At 35.9% G+C, this 20,680-nt stretch overlaps 2 protein-coding genes across 2 annotated transcripts; one reads left to right on the top strand and one right to left on the bottom strand.

The window, feature by feature from the left end:
- Nucleotides 1–670: 670 nt before the first annotated feature.
- On the top strand, nt 671–4,593 carry LOC137266098 (putative nuclease HARBI1). The gene is made up of 4 exons (XM_067801598.1): nt 671–1,582; nt 1,917–2,025; nt 3,024–3,192; nt 4,503–4,593. The coding sequence occupies exons 1-3, from the start codon at nt 864–866 to the stop codon at nt 3,189–3,191; spliced, it is 996 nt and encodes a 331-aa protein (XP_067657699.1). The 5' UTR covers nt 671–863; the 3' UTR covers nt 3,192; nt 4,503–4,593.
- Nucleotides 4,212–7,447, bottom strand: LOC137266099 (nuclear apoptosis-inducing factor 1-like). The gene is made up of 4 exons (XM_067801599.1): nt 7,112–7,447; nt 5,679–5,780; nt 5,119–5,263; nt 4,212–4,731 (listed from the first exon to the last, which is right to left on the bottom strand). Exons 1-4 carry the CDS (start codon nt 7,293–7,295, stop codon nt 4,410–4,412), a joined length of 753 nt encoding a protein of 250 aa, XP_067657700.1. The 5' UTR covers nt 7,296–7,447; the 3' UTR covers nt 4,212–4,409.
- Nucleotides 7,448–20,680: the final 13,233 nt, after the last annotated feature.

The raw sequence follows: 20,680 nt of genomic DNA, 5'->3' as shown, positions 1-20,680 counted from the left end.
GGCTGCAAGCCTATGCACCACCTGCATATTCACCTTATTAGAGATTTATTTATTAATAGCCCCACTGTGACCTTGTGTGAATGGGAGATGGTTAGTGTCATTTTCGGTCTAGTGTTCTGAATAGGGGTCTAGATCTTTGTTATTGATTTAAATTAGTAGTTTAATTAATGGTGGTCCAAAACCATCATTAATTATACTACTATAAAGGTTAACAATAGTTTACATCATTCGTACATGCTACACAGATTGTGACTGCATGAGTGCAGTTATGTTACAATGGGGAACAACAAATATAAGCTTCACAGATTGTACCCATATGGGAAATCGAATCAGGGTGTTTTGGGGCGTCATGCACCTCCGCTTTAACCACTAAGTTATCCCACAATCTCCTCAGATGTTAAATGCAAAACAAATGCGTTGGGTCGAGAAAAACAAGATTTAACCTGAATATCAAGTCAGACCTAGCTCTGAAACTACTCCACAGTACTGGAGACACTGTCGAGTCACCATCAGACAAACTCACCACATTGGTCTCTAAGAGAAGCAGTGTACTGAAGTCTGTGTAGAAACAGGTATGCTTGAGCAACACCAAATCCAAAACGTGCCAGTGTTCCTGCATCTGAAAGAAATGAGTCATGTTTTAGGATCAGGGGCCGGATTCACCAAACTTCTTAGAATTTTCTTAAACCTTAAGAATTCTTAAATCTGCTAAGAATTCTTAGTTTCCATAACAACCTCTACAATACTAAGAATTTTGCTTAAGTCGTATTCATCAAACCTCTTAGTGCTTAAGATTTTTTCTTAGACTAAGAACCATGCATAGGTAACTTAAGCCCTTAAGAAATTTCTTAAAGTAAACAAAGATGGCCGCCAATGCAAGCACCGATAGAAACAACATTTTAGAAAAATACACTGAAAAAGAATTGACACGAAGATTTCGTTTATCCAAAGATGGCATACAGTTTGTAGTAAGTTTGATTTCCAATGAAATTTCACCTCTGACACAAAGAAGCAATCCCTTATCGGCTACAGAAAAAGTTCTGTTGACGCTGCGATACTTGGCCACTGGGAAGATGCAGCTGTGTAATGCTGATCATATTGGAGTTTCACAGTCGTCAGTCAGTAGGGCCATTACACAAACAATAACTGCAGTGTCTGCTCCTGCCATAGTTCGACAGTTTATTTCGTTTCCTACCAGTCAAGCTGAAATACGAAGAAACCAACTAGGTTTCTATGGCATCGCTAATTTTCCCGGAGTGGTTGGGGTGATAGATGGCACCCACATTCAGATTCTGGCACCATCCCAGCACGAACCTGCTTATGTGAATAGGAAACAATACCACAGCATCAACACTCAGGTTATCTTTGACCACAGTTCGCAAATCATCGATGTTGTAGCGAAATGGCCCGGGTCCACTCATGACTCGCGCATACTGACCGAGAGCGGCGTTTGCGCTTTGTTTACACGCCATGTGATGCCTGCCGGCTGCCATTTGCTTGGGGACAGTGGATATCCATGTAGAGATTGGCTCCTCACACCTTATCTTCAACCACATCCCGGCTCTCAGACAGCATACAACAGGTAAACTAAACCTCGAAAACGACAGGACTTCCATCGGGTACTAGAATAGAGTTATGCCCCCTTTCAAAAAAAACTATAAAAGTGTAACTTGGTTGCATTAAAAAAGTGAAGGTTTCTTTCCTGGAACAAATTACAATCCTCAATGATTAATTTACTTCATGAATACAATGTACTTATTGAACTGATAGTACCCATTAATGAATATTTCAGGGCTAAATGGACTATTTATCAATGTTCATAAATATCATGTTATTCATTTATGTGACAATAAGAAATTACAAATATGCTGTTGCAGATTTTAAATTATTATTCACTGCATTTGATTTTCTGACAGAGCTCATAAAAGGACTCGAAGTGTAGTCGAGAGAGGGATTGGGCAGTTGAAACGCCGTTTCCATGTTTTGCATGGTGAAGTTAGACTATCACCACAAAAAACATGCAAGGTAAATATGTGTACAAAAATAATAAATGTGGAGGGCAGTTATTCATCTGTGTAAACTCAGTGTTATTTTTAGTGAAACTATGCCTTAAGAATTACCTGTTTTGAAGATGTTATAAAGATGTTTACAAGTAGACAGAAATCTTTCATAATAATTACAGTTAAAAAAAATATTTATGTTTCAATAAAATTATTTAAAGCAGTTCTTGCATGTGTGTGTGTTTGTGAAAGTGTGTGCACTTCCATGCCTGTGCATGTCTGTAAGTATTAAGATATATGTGTTACATATGTCTACATATACATGTTCTTAAATACTCCATTTATATCATTTTGCAATCATCAATTTGTCTTCAATTGAACCATTCAGCAGCATGTGCTTATCAACTCAAGTTATGACCAAGGCAGCGGGTCGTGCTAAAGTGGGTTTATTCCACTGTGGCATTATTGAGAACATTTTTTAACAACAATAAAATATACAATACATATTTTCACGCACATATAAGCACGTGTGCGCGCGCGCACGCACGCACGCACGCACGCACACACACACACACACACACACACACACACACACACACACACACACACACACACACTGAAGTTACATCTAGCAATTAACAATTATGATAATAATATTAAGTTAGTGCTTAAATATGATAGGTAGCTTATGCATTTTCAAAATTGGTTTTTACTTATATAGGTATTAGTGAATTGTCAATGATAATTAATAACATGGATCATATGCATCTGAAGGAGACTCAAAGACAGTGATGTAACTAGTTCTATCTGTGTAAACTAGTTTTGGAGCGATTGAAGATAAATACCATGTTTTTATGCAATGTACAAAATCTAATGAAATTCGCCAAAAGTACCTGTCACAGCTGAATGCCATGCCTCATTGTGAACAAAGCAAGATAAATGTAATGCAATCTTAAGATACACAAATTATTAAATCAGTTGGCCTTTTTTTGCATAACATGTTTAATTTAATTTTCCCAACAGGTCATCACATCTTGTGCTGTGTTGCACAACATATGCAAGATGAGGAACATTCCCTTGCCTGATGGTGAATCGATGGAGCCAGACGAGGACGACCAGCCACAAACTCTTCCACCATTGTCTGGTCATAACCTCATTTACAGGGATCACTTTGCCAACACTCACTTCTAGTGTAAGACAAATTATCTGACATTGTCACCAACATGACAGTAACAGATTTAGTAGCAAATTAATATCACTGTAATTTAAATATCACTTAAAACTATAAGAATTAGTTTAAACTGAATGCATTAATAGAGAGAATTTTCATAAATGAATTCAAATGCACTTAAAAGAAATGACATCATACTTATTTAGATACATTTCAACTTTTAGGGGTGACTTGTAAAGTACACAACTGGAACAAGTAGACATTATGAGTACCCAACATGTGAGGGATTATCAATCAATATCTACTTAAAGACAGGCATGAAGCCATTAAAATCTTAATAATCCAGGTAGTTTGAATTAAAATTGAAATATACATTCACATAAAATATATTTTTGATTATAAATGCTCAAGTCGTGAGTCCTGATTCATCCAGCAACTGTAACATAAGTAAATCAGATGAAGTATACCGGTAATTAGGAAGAGTTAATATCATAGATTTGTCAACTTTTAGAAAGTATTTGCAAGAACAATAACGTAACAAATATTTTTGTCAGCTTCTACATATGGTACTGTTTTTATTCAGATTTGGTAAATGATTTTACGATTCACATCTCAGCCCCAATATTTAACCACAACAAACAACAGTTTTAACCATTACTTGACATATGTAGAAAAGATTGGCTCAAGTCAAATAACCTACTCTTATTGGTATGTACAGGTTATAAAAGCCATGATGGATTTAAAGGCTTGAGAAGGCAGAGCAGTCAGATCCTCAGACCATGGTATCATTGCAGCAAAGAGAGTACCATAATATATGTAATATGAAACAATAGGGGTGTCGCAATAAGTAAATGCATCGGAACAGTTTTATTGACAATTCAAAAAGTGATAATTGCTTGACTGTACCAATTCCTATTTTACAACTTCATCAAATCAAATTTTACACTATATGGATCTCCATCAAAATGTTAGTAGTAAAATTTTTCTAGACCGCTCCGATATATAGATGTAGCTAGAATTTTGTGACTATTTCAGATTGAATGAAAGTTTTCTGAAAACATATGCAAAACTATGATGACTGTCACAAGAAATTATTAGTGTCTCAGATTTCCATCCTGCTTTTAGCAGACTTCCTTACTATGGCGTGAATTTGTTGTATCGCAATATGTATCATATTGTGACCTTAACATTGTTATACATACGTATTGTGACACCCCTATGAAACAACTTCAAAACTGCTACTCTTCCATAATTTTCCTTAGTTTATGTTCCATTACTTTCTTTTTGAGTTCCAGAACTTCTATTTCCAATTTCATTTTTTTGTGATGCAGCTCATCACATTCACTGCAAGATGGAACATGGGATGGTCTTGATGGTGGAGCAAATCTTTCTCTACTTCGTGAAGAGACTTTCTCTGTAGGCCTGACTGGAGTCGCTGAAGCATCTACAGGTGTACTTGGAGTAAATGCCACATCTGCCACATCTGCCACACTGTCGACAACATGAAAAGACCCCTCCACACCTGGCAGCGACTGTATGTTTAACAATGTCATGGCATCACTGAAATTAAAATGAAATATAATCAGCTTGACTTGTAATCTGGTCAAAATTGAACAGCAATTATTTATACACATATTTGATTTTTTAGTAGGTCAAGCCTAATGGTCTTTTCATGTAGGTGGTAAGACTTAGCTGGCATCGCTTTTTGAATTGTTTCATGTATAAAACACTATGTAAATTATAAAAATGACAAGTTAATGAAACTCAATGGATAAATATCATTTTTTTCTGGAGTTATTTTAAAAATGAAATTTGTTATTAATACTCTTAGTGATTTCCTTGATTTTGCGTGAGACCTTATGCTATGGCAAGAATATTTAGAATGTGATGAACCTAATTTCATTGTAGGTATTACGACAAACAATAAAGCATAACATTTTGATAAACCTTGACTCAGCAGAATCCTGAATCTGGAGTAAAGTTGAATCCATTGACTCAGGGATTCCTGATATGCACACATTGTCCTTCCCCAGAATGTCCCACACAACCTCAGCTGTTTCATTTAACAGTGGGAATGGCGATGGTCCACCACCTACAATGTACAGACACTACATGGTTCACCATACATTGATCAATAATCAAACATGTGCAAAAATCATATTTTTCAGGAGGAGGTGTTATTCAACATATTTTCTATGAGTTTGGGTGGTATTAATGTTGTTGGGGTTTTGTACAACTTAAAATGAAATTGCCTGTAAACAGCCTAATATTGCACACTTACAAGTGTCATTTATCCATAGCACTTTATTTTAAGAAGGTGTAATTGATGTTACATTAGTACAAACGTGATATGACATTGCCCAGATAATCATACATCATTCAATCATTAATATGAAAATCAGTAATTATTACTCTTTTTATTCTTCTTCAAAATAATCACTTCTCATGAACAACAGATTGACAAAAATCTGTTAGTTTAGATCCTAAATCTACATTTGAACTCTCACCTGTAGATGCAGCCCCTTTCTTGTATGCTGCGATGTCATATTTTGACTTGGCCTGAGTGTTGTGCCACTTCTTCTCCACCTCCTCGCTAGTTCTAACACATCCTGGGAAAAGGACAAATATATTCCATTAAATGTTTTGAATAAAAAATATTACATCAAATATATACATTTGCAATAAATTTACTTTATTAATTTCATGATCTAAAGTTATTGTAATCCCAGTTATGGCATTAACACAGGTTCATTGTAAGGGTGTGTATGAAAAGAGCCCAATTCAGCAAACCAAAATTAGTCACATTACAGAAAATTAGTGCTATTTCAACATAGCACTGTTAATAGTAACTTAAGGAACAAATAAACACTGACTCTGTGTATGCCTTCGGTTGGAATTGAACCAACTCCATATAATGGACTGCCATTCAAAAGCTTTAAGGGAGTCAAGATGAGGAACAATAACTCAAAGGGGTCAGTGTTTGATCAAATAAATTAATGAGACACATCTCGCAAACACAACATAACAAATTTGTCATAATGTGTGAATCTTTCACACTGGTTAAAATAAAATCATGATGTGTGAATCTTTCACACTGATTAAAATAAAATCATAATGTGTGAATCTTTCACACTGGTTAAAATAAAATCATGATGTGTGAGTCTTTCACACTGCTTGAAATAAAATCATAATGTGTCATTGTGTGAATCTTTCACACTGGGTAAAATAAAATCATAATGTGTGAGTCTTACAGACACAGGGTAAAATATAATGATAATGTGTGAGTTTTTCACATTTGGACAACAAACTCATACATGTGTGAGTCTTTCACACTTTGTTGAAATGGAATGTTTTATGTGTGATTCTTTCATGAAATCCTACAGTAGAAATATCTTACCTGCTTGGATAATACCTGAATATCAACCTGTACTTCCAAGATAAAACTAATAATTATCAACATATCAAATCAACATTGATTTATTCTTGTTATTTTCAGTAATGAAAAATTTTACAATTGACCATGCAACCAGATTAAACGATCAACAATTAATATTGTAAATATATATATACTCCACTCGCTAGTTCCATGAACATACTAGTATTTACTACATATGTGTGTGTTTTCGTATACTTGTAAGCTTTTACAAATGAAAATGCACAACATTTCACGTATGCAACTGTTACTTCAAATGATCATAATAAGCTGCACAGACAATATGTTGTTACCACTTGTCTAAGTTTTGAGATGGGTAATCGATTATGTTTTGAGATGGGTGATCGAAAATAGCACATATCGGCCATCCCACTTTTTCAGCTTGCAATTATTTCAACGTTTACATTATTACAAACAAACATACATTAATAAGTGAATTATCGTAGGAGGCAAATACTTCACAATTTCGGGCATAAGGTGATAATATCTTAAAGTATCGTCACTTACCTGTGAAGGTGGCATTTATTTGCTTCGTAATGTCCGTCCAGATCTCCTTTTTTCGGGATGATGTCACGCCCGGGCCAAATCGGCCGAGCAACACAGCCTTGTTCTGTTCCACGAGGCGCGCTAAGAACAAGGTCTGCTCCGCCGTCCAGTTTGGCTTTCTTGTAATTTTCTTGTCCATTGACATTGTTATTGTCGTCTGCGTAAATTTTCTTTTCAATCTCCACGCGAGGAGAGTTCAAGTGTGCTATTAATAGATACGGGGAATTCCAAATACGTCATCTAAGAAAATTCTTAGCATAACTTTGCATCCCATAATTCCAAGCGATTACCGCTAAGAAAATTCTAAGAATTTCTAAATTTCTTAGCTAAGATTTAGGCTTAGTGGCTTAGTGGATTGCTACTTAAGATAAATTCTCAGCTAAGAATTCTTAAGAAACTTAAGCATAAAAACTAAGAAAATTCTAAGAAGTTTGGTGAATCCGGCCCCAGGAATCCCACTTCTCACGTATGTAGATTTGTTTAATAACAGTGAGCAAGTGTGGTTACTGTTGCTTTTAGAAATATCCCAACGGGAGACATCAGAATGGGCGATCTTTTTGTTGGGAGGGGCGATAACTCTCCTTTTGAAATGATATAAGCGACAGTCCTACTTCTCGCTTCCGGTCTGGTTCCCGACTCAAAGTGCTCTGCGACAACTTGCTTCATGTAAAGACAGAACCCAGCAAACGCATTGCCGTGGTCACCTTCATTGAAAAAACGATCATTTACGACGAAAAGTCATTAATCCTCTCAATGCTGCCGTCGAACCCATTCAACAGAAGTGCAGGATAATGACTACTCCAAATAAAACTTGCAATAATTATTCAATGAGTCGGATTTAAGTGTCATATGAATTTTGTGTGGAATGCACTAATTCTCAGCTATATAAATATATAATCTTCAATATGTACATGTACCTTAAAACGAAATGCCTGCGAATTAAAAACGTGATCGCCAAATTTCTCGGCACGCAGTCGAAAATAACGGCCATTGTTGACTTTCAAGCACACCACGTCGAGTGGTACCCAGTTTAATATTTTCTTCATAATGAAATATTTTTTTATAGTTTAATCAATATTTTTGTTCCCTGATGAAGAGAAAGCTCACAAGTTTCCCATTTTCTAAAAATTGGTAAGTTTCGGCTTAAAAAATTACAAACAAAACCAATCTCAATGTTACAGCATCCATTGGACGAACAGGAACAATCATGGCAACGGCGGTAAACAAACACGTCCACATGCATTGTGATGCCGAAGAAAATGTGCCATCCATTTGATATATCCAACTATTTTTCCTGAAATAATTACATGGTGTGAATAGGTAAATGTTATTGTCTCTGCACAGAAATGACCATATTTAGCAAGTTTATTTTGACTTTGTTTGATAAACCTTCCAACATTCACAATGTTGACAGCCGTAGGTGACCCGAAAGGGCGTGGCCAACCTTGCGGTTTTTCTAAGTGACAAGACAAGGATGTTTGAAAATACGTGTTCATAAGCAGAATCTGAACACATATACATTGAAAGAAAACGACTCAGTACCTATATAATGCAGATCATGAAACAATATTTGTAATTGTACCCACCCTTGATGAAACCGGAAGCGCACATGGCATGGCACTCTTGGAGGTGAAATATAAACGAGTTGGAAAACGACCATTGATACATTTTCTAAATTGATTCAAATTCCCGTAAGATCCATACTAAACACCAAAATTACCATTCAGTCATCCTCAATTATTTACTGTTAGTTGTGTTCAATAGCAGTTGTCACTTGTTGCTTGTGTTGTAGTATTTCTCCTCAAGTTAGCCGTCGATGTGTTGATCTTCAGTTTAGCAAATCCTAATGCAACATATGTCATATTTGGGATTTCACTTTCTTGGTAAAGTACAAATTCTAGTACTTTTTTTTCGGTTGAGTCCCATCCGGGATTCGAACCCGCACCCTCAGAGTCAGGCACCTAATCGCCAGCACACAAAGTCAGCCGCCTAGCCCGCTCAGCCACCGCGACTACACAGAGGGGTACACAAAGTACGCAGTCTAGACTACCAGTTGTCCGACTTTCATTTGACTTTGTGTGCTGGCGATTAGGTGCCTGACTCTGAGGGTGCGGGTTCGAATCCCGGATGGGACTCAACCGAAAAAAAAGTACTAGAATTTGTACTTTACCAAGAAAGTGAAATCCCAAATATGACATATGTTGCATTTGACCACTTTCTAAATGGCATCGTGTAATCATAGCAAATCCTAAGTTGATGATTTTCCTGGTCTATTTTTTCAAAGAATGTTCTGACACGGGGAGACTTATAAATTGTCAGTGTGTCGTAACAATAACATTATATTGTTCTGTGTATATTGTCACAAGAAGTACAATTTTGATGATTGAAGATGTCATGAATAAAATCATTTTTCCTTTCGCAGAAACGTACGAAACCAGAGCTAATGTGAGAATATAACGTACAGTAAATGTATTTCATAAAAACTAATGACAGCTTAGAAAACAACTATCATTGTCTGTGTGGATCAGTATTTGATTTAGACATTAAAACAGCTAAACATCACATCTTTTGTTCACGAATTTGGAGCAAAATTGAAATTATTTTGTTACCCTAAACAGCAGAGCGTTCGGAATTAATTCTACCTAGTATAATGCAGGTAATGTTACAGATCAAATTGTTTGACGTGTGTGCATATTTGTATAAAAAAATCATGTCATGTGGCTCAGTCCGTGGCTCCATACAGCTTTTAGATATGGCACTAGTGCAACCTGAACTGCAAAATGTACCTCATGTGTATAGCCATACTTTTTACCTGCTTGCACACTGTCTATGTTCAAATTTTACTGTTAAAACAGACTTCATCTGGGAAACAGACTGATGATCCAAACTCTTGGAGCAATGATTACACTTGTGATGAAATTTCATGAAGTAATATGAAATTATTATACCAGACCTAGAATAATTTTGTTGTAGTGGCTCAGTCCATGGCTCCATACAGCTTTTAGATATGGCACTAGTGCAACCTGAACTGCAAAATGTACCTGATGTTTATAGCCATACTTTTTACCTACTTGCACACTGTCCATGTTCAAATTTTACTGTTAAAACAGACTTCATCTGGGAAACAGACTGATGATCCAAACTCTTGGAGCAATGATTACACTTGTGGTGAAATTTCATGAAGTAATATGAAATTATTATACCAGACCTAGAATAATTTTGTTGTAGTGATATTTTGAATAAGGAATATCAAAACTACAAGTGACAGATAATTAAGTGTTGAGCAGGAGGTGCAACCTGTGTTAGTCTGTGGCATCAAGGTAATCATGTGGTGGTACCAGGGACAAGTAGATTTGTTTTTCCTAATACTGAGCTCTGCAGTGAGTAGTTTTTGTTGTCCAGTTTGGAGCTATTTCATTAAGATTTCAATTTGGATTCTTTTCATTGCCATATGTATATGGCAAAGACATATATATCAAATGCTTCCAGATCTTAAACCAAAGACTGCTCAGTCCTTGGCATTTTGTTTTTCAAAGAAGACTGTTCTTGATGTTTCCTGTTTTATGATGGTTTAGGCTATTGAACACTAAATAATTGGAGTATATAATCATCAGACACTTCAGCAAACAGAAACAATCCTTGAAAGTTTAATAGACACATTTCATATTGTGACATTGCTCCTAAATCCAGGAAAGGACAATAAAGTAGAATAATTTATATTAACAAAATATGAAGCCTGTTTACTTTCACCAGAGACAATATAACTTATCATATGTATATGGTTTCTTTTTTTATCAAATGAAAAAAATTTCTGATAAATATACTGTTACTGCAACAGCATAAATGACATTAGTCATGTGTGATTCAAAATAATTCAGCAAACAAAGTGGTACTGTTGAAAACAGAAATAGCTCATCACCCATTTGTATTTGATGTACATTTTGGCACTATATTATAAAGAAATAAAATACACAAAATAATATGTAACATCTAGCCATATATTTTATGGCATATGTGTAGTTGTATTAAAGAATTGTGTAAAATAGTCACTTTTCCACATTATTGAAAGACATTAATTAAAATTTGGTTATTTACACGTTGCTAATGCATTGACAGATCCTGAGTGTCTTTGCCCATGTCTATTTGGGGGAGAAAAATAATTGCCATATTATTAATATCAAATAACATGAAAATATAGGAAAAGATTTAAAGTTGTAACCAGTTATGGAACATAAATCATTGACAAATCTATCCTAATTGTTCAACAAGAACGTTAATTTATTGCATAAAATTATGAATGTAATTCAACTTGTTCTGAAGTGAGACATTTAATTTTTCCAATCATGTAATATGAACGCAATATTTATCAAATCATCATCAACTTGTTCTGAAGTGAGACATTTAATTTTTCCAATCATGTAATATGAACGCAATATTTATCAAATCATCCCCGATTTCATGTGAAACTATAACTCAAAATATATTTTAGTTTATAAAACATGTATACTGCAGTTGCTACTACACTAAATCGTCACAAAAAGAAAAGCATGAATGTTATTTTGAAACACTAATGCCACGCCCATATCCATGCACCTGGTGTTGAGAATGATGTTTGTAAACGTTTTTGTGTTGGACCATGTGAAAAAAAGAATAAGCTGGGATCAACATGCATCACAATTGTATCTTTGCTATCTCTATATTCAGTGGACAATAAAGTAATGTGGCTAATACGAACAAAGATTCAAATAAAGATACTGAAAAACTTGCATCTGCAGTGTTGATCGACTACTGTTTCCAGGTCAAGGGAGCATACAAGGTCATATGTGCAAATTATATTGTCAAAAATACACCAAGAAATTTCTATTAGCTCTGTTTAATCATTTTAAACAGTTATTTGAGCTAAATTTGGCGTTGTCAGACGAAATATCTCCAACTTTTCTGTTAATATTCAATAGGGAATGAATTTCATCAGGCAATCCCTGTCTGTGACATCACATCCGGTGACATTTGCAGTCACTAGAAAATAAGTTAGATTTCACGATCTTAATTTTCGTCTGTCTCTTGTTATACTAAACGGAAAATAATAAATGAAACACTTGTAGAATGAGAAATTAACCCTCTTTCGCCAGATCTTACACATAAGAGTTCTGTAATTTTTCTTCTGACTACAAAAGCTATATTTTACGTAGGAGTTAAACGAAGCGCCATGTTTGTTTAAAGTCAATCCTATTTTCTAGACATTCTCCATAAAGGTACAGTATCACAAACTTTCGATCCGACTTGGCCCGACCTCTCAAAAGCAGCTTAAACGTAACCCATGTATCTTGAATTCCTATGACATCTGCCTGAATATGACATATTTACATGAAATACGTAGCTCTTTTCCTCACTATCATAATAGTTTGAACTCACTTTCATTTTCTACGTTTCCTTGCTTTTGCCTATTCCGGCGTTTTGATATTTCGCATTTGTTAGGCCAGAAATGAATGTCGGAATAGTTACCAGGCCAGGCCACGAGGAGGCACAAGGAAATGCTGACCCAAAAAGTTATTTTTTACAGTAAGCTCCAGGACCATAAGTTCTCACCAGAATGATTAAGCTACAAAACCAACGTCACTAAGTGTTCACATTTTGCACTTTCCATAAATTATTTCTACACTGTTTCATCGCCATTATGAAACTGATACTTATCAATCCAAGAATGATAGGTTGGAAAAACTTGCATCTGCAGTGTTGATCGACTACTGTTTCCAGGTCAAGGGAGCATACAAGGTCATATGTGCAAATTATATTGTCAAAAATACACCAAGAAATTTCCATTAGCTCTGTTTAATCATTTTAAACAGTTATTTGAGCTAAATTTGGCGTTGTCAGACGAAATATCTCCAACTTTTCTGTTAATATTCAATAGGGAATGAATTTCATCAGGCAATCCCTGTCTGTGACATCACATCCGGTGACATTTGCAGTCACTAGAAAATAAGTTAGATTTCACGATCTTAATTTTCGTCTGTCTCTTGTTATACTAAACGGAAAATAATAAATGAAACACTTGTAGAATGAGAAATTAACCCTCTTTCGCCAGATCTTACACATAAGAGTTCTGTAATTTTTCTTCTGACTACAAAAGCTATATTTTACGTAGGAGTTAAACGAAGCGCCATGTTTGTTTAAAGTCAATCCTATTTTCTAGACATTCTCCATAAAGGTACAGTATCACAAACTTTCGATCCGACTTGGCCCGACCTCTCAAAAGCAGCTTAAACGTAACCCATGTATCTTGAATTCCTATGACATCTGCCTGAATATGACATATTTACATGAAATACGTAGCTCTTTTCCTCACTATCATAATAGTTTGAACTCACTTTCATTTTCTACGTTTCCTTGCTTTTGCCTATTCCGGCGTTTTGATATTTCGCATTTGTTAGGCCAGAAATGAATGTCGGAATAGTTACCAGGCCAGGCCACGAGGAGGCACAAGGAAATGCTGACCCAAAAAGTTATTTTTTACAGTAAGCTCCAGGACCATAAGTTCTCACCAGAATGATTAAGCTACAAAACCAACGTCACTAAGTGTTCACATTTTGCACTTTCCATAAATTATTTCTACACTGTTTCATCGCCATTATGAAACTGATACTTATCAATCCAAGAATGATAGGTTGGAAAAACTTGCATCTGCAGTGTTGATCGACTACTGTTTCCAGGTCAAGGGAGCATACAAGGTCATATGTGCAAATTATATTGTCAAAAATACACCAAGAAATTTCCATTAGCTCTGTTTAATCATTTTAAACAGTTATTTGAGCTAAATTTGGCGTTGTCAGACGAAATATCTCCAACTTTTCTGTTAATATTCAATAGGGAATGAATTTCATCAGGCAATCCCTGTCTGTGACATCACATCCGGTGACATTTGCAGTCACTAGAAAATAAGTTAGATTTCACGATCTTAATTTTCGTCTGTCTCTTGTTATACTAAACGGAAAATAATAAATGAAACACTTGTAGAATGAGAAATTAACCCTCTTTCGCCAGATCTTACACATAAGAGTTCTGTAATTTTTCTTCTGACTACAAAAGCTATATTTTACGTAGGAGTTAAACGAAGCGCCATGTTTGTTTTTCGTACGTATAACACGATCTAACACCGGCTTTTTGCAGGTTTGTGCAAAAATTAATGAATCATAACACTTGAAATCTGCACTGGTGAATGTTTATAAATCATGTATTTTATTCTGCTATTTTCATGACATGACAGGTTTAAATAAACGTAATAGTGCCATTTGAGTAAGACCTGTGATGACATCGAAAATATGATTTGTTTACGACAAACGTTTTTGATTATTTTTTTTTCAGAATTAATTCTTAATTTGTCGTTGTGCGGATATTTGCTGATACAAATTTACGAAATTAAAGTCAGATACTTAAGAAATATCAGCAGTAAGAATATTGAAATCGGTTTGCGATAATTGGACAATTTAGGGATGGCCTAAAAGTCGGGCCGGGCTGGGCCACGGCGGGCCAAATATATTATTGGATAATGAACCCATTAATGAGCACCATGTCTACAAACGATTAATGCAACATACATCCTTGACAATAATAATGAATTTTAAGCCACAAACGCGTGCCATATACAGTTTACTACGAATAAATCGGCTAAAACTCATGAAGAAGAGTTTCCTGCGAGCTGGCTGACCGAGGTTACGTCTAAAAGTGGAATCGATAAACGAAACATGATTTAAAATTCATAAATATTTGACTTCATAAGTACACAGGTTTCTATGGGCAGGAGAATGTTTTCTACGTCTACATCCAATTAATACCATCCCATAAATTCACTATTCATAGTATTTAAAGCATGCAAGATATGAACTCTTCCCCACACTCTAAACATCATCTCAACCACAATAGTTCGGCCCGGCTTGGCCCGAGCTCTCAAAACCAGCTTAAACCTAGAACATGCATCTCCACCTGTAATTAAATCCATAGACCGGCTTCATATCCACCTAAATAATACTTCATAATGTTATCAAGTGCAACATGTAAAGAAAACTGGCCCCTTAAAGTGAAGCCCTTTTCGCTCTCCATTCTAACATAGCCTCAATCAAAAGTGTTCAGTCTCTGTTCTGCCCGACTTGGCCCGACCTCTCAAACACAGCTTAAACCTAACACACGTGTTCTGTTTTGTGTTTACAATGACAGATGACTATTCTATGTACCTAAATACCTCTTTGTTGTGTCTCAAAACGTAGTATTTGAAGCAAGCACGTTGCTTAAAGTCAACCCTATTTTCTGGACATTCCCAGTAAAGACACAGTATCACAAGCTTTCGGTTCGGCTTGGTCCGAGCTCTCAAAAGCAACTTCAACCTAACTCATGTATGTAGAAATGTATTTAAATCCTTAGAATGGTATCATTTCTACCTAAATAATACTTCATAATGTTATCAAGTGCAACATGTAAAGAAAACTGGCCCCTTAAAGTGAAGCCCTTTTCGCTCTACATTATCAACATAGCCTCAGTCAAAAGTGTTAAGTCTCTGTTCGGTCCGGCTTGGCCCGACCTCTCAAAAGCAGCTTAAACCTATCACACGCGTACTGTTTTGTGTTTACAATTACAAATGACTATTCTGTCTACCTAAATACCTCTTTATTGAGTCTCAAAACGTAGTATTTGAAGCAAGCATGTTGCTTAAAGTCAATCCTATTTTCTAGACATTCTCCATAAAGGTACAGTATCACAAACTTTCGATCCGACTTGGCCCGACCTCTCAAAAGCAGCTTAAACGTAACCCATGTATCTTGAATTCCTATGACATCTGCCTGAATATGACATATTTACATGAAATACGTAGCTCTTTTCCTCACTATCATAATAGTTTGAACTCACTTTCATTTTCTACGTTTCCTTGCTTTTGCCTATTCCGGCGTTTTGATATTTCGCATTTGTTAGGCCAGAAATGAATGTCGGAATAGTTACCAGGCCAGGCCACGAGGAGGCACAAGGAAATGCTGACCCAAACAGTTATTTTTTACAGTAAGCTCCAGGACCATAAGTTCTCACCAGAATGATTAAGCTACAAAACCAACGTCACTAAGTGTTCACATTTTGCACTTTCCATAAATTATTTCTACACTGTTTCATCGCCATTATGAAACTGATACTTATCAATCCAAGAATGATAGGTTGGAAAAACTTGCATCTGCAGTGTTGATCGACTACTGTTTCCAGGTCAAGGGAGCATACAAGGTCATATGTGCAAATTATATTGTCAAAAATACACCAAGAAATTTCTATTAGCTCTGTTTAATCATTTTAAACAGTTATTTGAGCTAAATTTGGCGTTGTCAGACGAAATATCTCCAACTTTTCTGTTAATATTCAATAGGGAATGAATTTCATCAGGCAATCCCTGTCTGTGACATCACATCCGGTGACATTTGCAGTCACTAGAAAATAAGTTAGATTTCACGATCTTAATTTTCGTCTGTCTCTTGTTATACTAAACGGAAAATAATAAATGAAACACTTGTAGAATGAGAAATTAACCCTCTTTCGCCAGATCTTACACATAAGAGTTCTGTAATTTTTCTTCTGACTACAAAAGCTATATTTTACGTAGGAGTTAAACGAAGCGCCATGTTTGTTTTTCGTACGTATAACACGATCTAACACCGGCTTTTTGCAGGTTTGTGCAAAAATTAATGAATCATAACACTTGAAATCTGCACTGGTGAATGTTTATAAATCATGTATTTTATTCTGCTATTTTCATGACATGACAGGTTTAAATAAACGTAATAGTGCCATTTGAGTAAGACCTGTGATGACATCGAAAATATGATTTGTTTACGACAAACGTTTTTGATTATTTTTTTTTCAGAATTAATTCTTAATTTGTCGTTGTGCGGATATTTGCTGATACAAATTTACGAAATTAAAGTCAGATACTTAAGAAATATCAGCAGTAAGAATATTGAAATCGGTTTGCGATAATTGGACAATTTAGGGATGGCCTAAAAGTCAGGCCGGGCCGGGCCACGGCGGGCCAAATATATTATTGGATAATGAACCCATTAATGAGCACCATGTCTACAAACGATTAATGCAACATACATCCTTGACAATAATAATGAATTTTAAGCCACAAACGCGTGCCATATACAGTTTACTACGAATAAATCGGCTAAAACTCATGAAGAAGAGTTTCCTGCGAGCTGGCTGACCGAGGTTACGTCTAAAAGTGGAATCGATAAACGAAACATGATTTAAAATTCATAAATATTTGACTTCATAAGTACACAGGTTTCTATGGGCAGGAGAATGTTTTCTACGTCTACATCCAATTAATACCATCCCATAAATTCACTATTCATAGTATTTAAAGCATGCAAGATATGAACTCTTCCCCACACTCTAAACATCATCTCAACCACAATAGTTCGGCCCGGCTTGGCCCGAGCTCTCAAAACCAGCTTAAACCTAGAACATGCATCTCCACCTGTAATTAAATCCATAGACCGGCTTCATATCCACCTAAATAATACTTCATAATGTTATCAAGTGCAACATGTAAAGAAAACTGGCCCCTTAAAGTGAAGCCCTTTTCGCTCTCCATTCTAACATAGCCTCAATCAAAAGTGTTCAGTCTCTGTTCTGCCCGACTTGGCCCGACCTCTCAAACACAGCTTAAACCTAACACACGTGTTCTGTTTTGTGTTTACAATGACAGATGACTATTCTATGTACCTAAATACCTCTTTGTTGTGTCTCAAAACGTAGTATTTGAAGCAAGCACGTTGCTTAAAGTCAACCCTATTTTCTAGACATTCCCAGTAAAGACACAGTATCACAAGCTTTCGGTTCGGCTTGGTCCGAGCTCTCAAAAGCAACTTCAACCTAATTCATGTATGTAGAAATGTATTTAAATCCTTAGAATGGTATCATTTCTACCTAAATAATACTTCATAATGTTATCAAGTGCAACATGTAAAGAAAACTGGCCCCTTAAAGTGAAGCCCTTTTCGCTCTACATTATCAACATAGCCTCAGTCAAAAGTGTTAAGTCTCTGTTCGGTCCGGCTTGGCCCGACCTCTCAAAAGCAGCTTAAACCTATCACACGCGTACTGTTTTGTGTTTACAATTACAAATGACTATTCTGTCTACCTAAATACCTCTTTATTGAGTCTCAAAACGTAGTATTTGAAGCAAGCATGTTGCTTAAAGTCAATCCTATTTTCTAGACATTCTCCATAAAGGTACAGTATCACAAACTTTCGATCCGACTTGGCCCGACCTCTCAAAAGCAGCTTAAACGTAACCCATGTATCTTGAATTCCTATGACATCTGCCTGAATATGACATATTTACATGAAATACGTAGCTCTTTTCCTCACTATCATAATAGTTTGAACTCACTTTCATTTTCTACGTTTCCTTGCTTTTGCCTATTCCGGCGTTTTGATATTTCGCATTTGTTAGGCCAGAAATGAATGTCGGAATAGTTACCAGGCCAGGCCACGAGGAGGCACAAGGAAATGCTGACCCAAAAAGTTATTTTTTACAGTAAGCTCCAGGACCATAAGTTCTCACCAGAATGATTAAGCTACAAAACCAACGTCACTAAGTGTTCACATTTTGCACTTTCCATAAATTATTTCTACACTGTTTCATCGCCATTATGAAACTGATACTTATCAATCCAAGAATGATAGGTTGGAAAAACTTGCATCTGCAGTGTTGATCGACTACTGTTTCCAGGTCAAGGGAGCATACAAGGTCATATGTGCAAATTATATTGTCAAAAATACACCAAAAAATTTCTATTAGCTCTGTTTAATCATTTTAAACAGTTATTTGAGCTAAATTTGGCGTTGTCAGACGAAATATCTCCAACTTTTCTGTTAATATTCAATAGGGAATGAATTTCATCAGGCAATCCCTGTCTGTGACATCACATCCGGTGACATTTGCAGTCACTAGAAAATAAGTTAGATTTCACGATCTTAATTTTCGTCTGTCTCTTGTTATACTAAATGGAAAATAATAAATGAAACACTTGTAGAATGAGAAATTAACCCTCTTTCGCCAGATCTTACACATAAGAGTTCTGTAATTTTTCTTCTGACTACAAAAGCTATATTTTACGTAGGAGTTAAACGAAGCGCCATGTTTGTTTTTCGTACGTATAACACGATCTAACACCGGCTTTTTGCAGGTTTGTGCAAAAATTAATGAATCATAACACTTGAAATCTGCACTGGTGAATGTTTATAAATCATGTATTTTATTCTGCTATTTTCATGACATGACAGGTTTAAATAAACGTAATAGTGCCATTTGAGTAAGACCTGTGATGACATCGAAAATATGATTTGTTTACGACAAACGTTTTTGATTATTTTTTTTTCAGAATTAATTCTTAATTTGTCGTTGTGCGGATATTTGCTGATACAAATTTACGAAATTAAAGTCAGATACTTAAGAAATATCAGCAGTAAGAATATTGAAATCGGTTTGCGATAATTGGACAATTTAGGGATGGCCTAAAAGTCGGGCCGGGCCGGGCCACGGCGGGCCAAATATATTATTGGATAATGAACCCATTAATGAGCACCATGTCTACAAACGATTAATGCAACATACATCCTTGACAATAATAATGAATTTTAAGCCACAAACGCGTGCCATATACAGTTTACTACGAATAAATCGGCTAAAACTCATGAAGAAGAGTTTCCTGCGAGCTGGCTGACCGAGGTTATGTCTAAAAGTGGAATCGATAAACGAAACATGATTTAAAATTCATAAATATTTGACTTCATAAGTACACAGGTTTCTATGGGCAGGAGAATGTTTTCTACGTCTACATCCAATTAATACCATCCCATAAATTCACTATTCATAGTATTTAAAGCATGCAAGATATGAACTCTTCCCCACACTCTAAACATCATCTCAACCACAATAGTTCGGCCCGGCTTGGCCCGAGCTCTCAAAACCAGCTTAAACCTAGAACATGCATCTCCACCTGTAATTAAATCCATAGACCGGCTTCATATCCACCTAAATAATACTTCATAATGTTATCAAGTGCAACATGTAAAGAAAACTGGCCCCTTAAAGTGAAGCCCTTTTCGCTCTCCATTCTAACATAGCCTCAATCAAAAGTGTTCAGTCTCTGTTCTGCCCGACTTGGCCCGACCTCTCAAACACAGCTTAAACCTAACACACGTGTTCTGTTTTGTGTTTACAATGACAGATGACTATTCTATGTACCTAAATACCTCTTTGTTGTGTCTCAAAACGTAGTATTTGAAGCAAGCACGTTGCTTAAAGTCAACCCTATTTTCTAGACATTCCCAGTAAAGACACAGTATCACAAGCTTTCGGTTCGGCTTGGTCCGAGCTCTCAAAAGCAACTTCAACCTAACTCATGTATGTAGAAATGTATTTAAATCCTTAGAATGGTATCATTTCTACCTAAATAATACTTCATAATGTTATCAAGTGCAACATGT

This window comes from Haliotis asinina, chromosome 15 (genome assembly GCF_037392515.1).
Source record: "Haliotis asinina isolate JCU_RB_2024 chromosome 15, JCU_Hal_asi_v2, whole genome shotgun sequence".
In the NCBI taxonomy this organism is placed as follows: domain Eukaryota; kingdom Metazoa; phylum Mollusca; class Gastropoda; order Lepetellida; family Haliotidae; genus Haliotis; species Haliotis asinina.
The sequence above is the reverse complement of the archived record's forward strand: the minus strand, read 5'-3'. Positions and strand labels throughout refer to the sequence as shown.

Bases quoted from the DNA above. Each gene is read 5' to 3' on its own strand.
- LOC137266099 (XM_067801599.1), bottom strand. From the start codon at position 7,295: ATGTCAATGGACAAGAAAATTACAAGAAAGCCAAACTGGACGGCGGAG. The intron at 5,781-7,111 runs GTAAGTGACGAT...TCCTTTTCCCAG, and splicing joins AATAAATGCCACCTTCACAG to GATGTGTTAGAACTAGCGAG. The intron at 5,264-5,678 runs GTGAGAGTTCAA...TGTACATTGTAG, and splicing joins GAAAGGGGCTGCATCTACAG to GTGGTGGACCATCGCCATTC.
- LOC137266098 (XM_067801598.1), top strand. From the start codon at position 864: ATGGCCGCCAATGCAAGCACCGATAGAAACAACATTTTAGAAAAATAC. The intron at 1,583-1,916 runs GTAAACTAAACC...ATTTTCTGACAG, and splicing joins TCTCAGACAGCATACAACAG to AGCTCATAAAAGGACTCGAA. The intron at 2,026-3,023 runs GTAAATATGTGT...TTTTCCCAACAG, and splicing joins CACCACAAAAAACATGCAAG to GTCATCACATCTTGTGCTGT.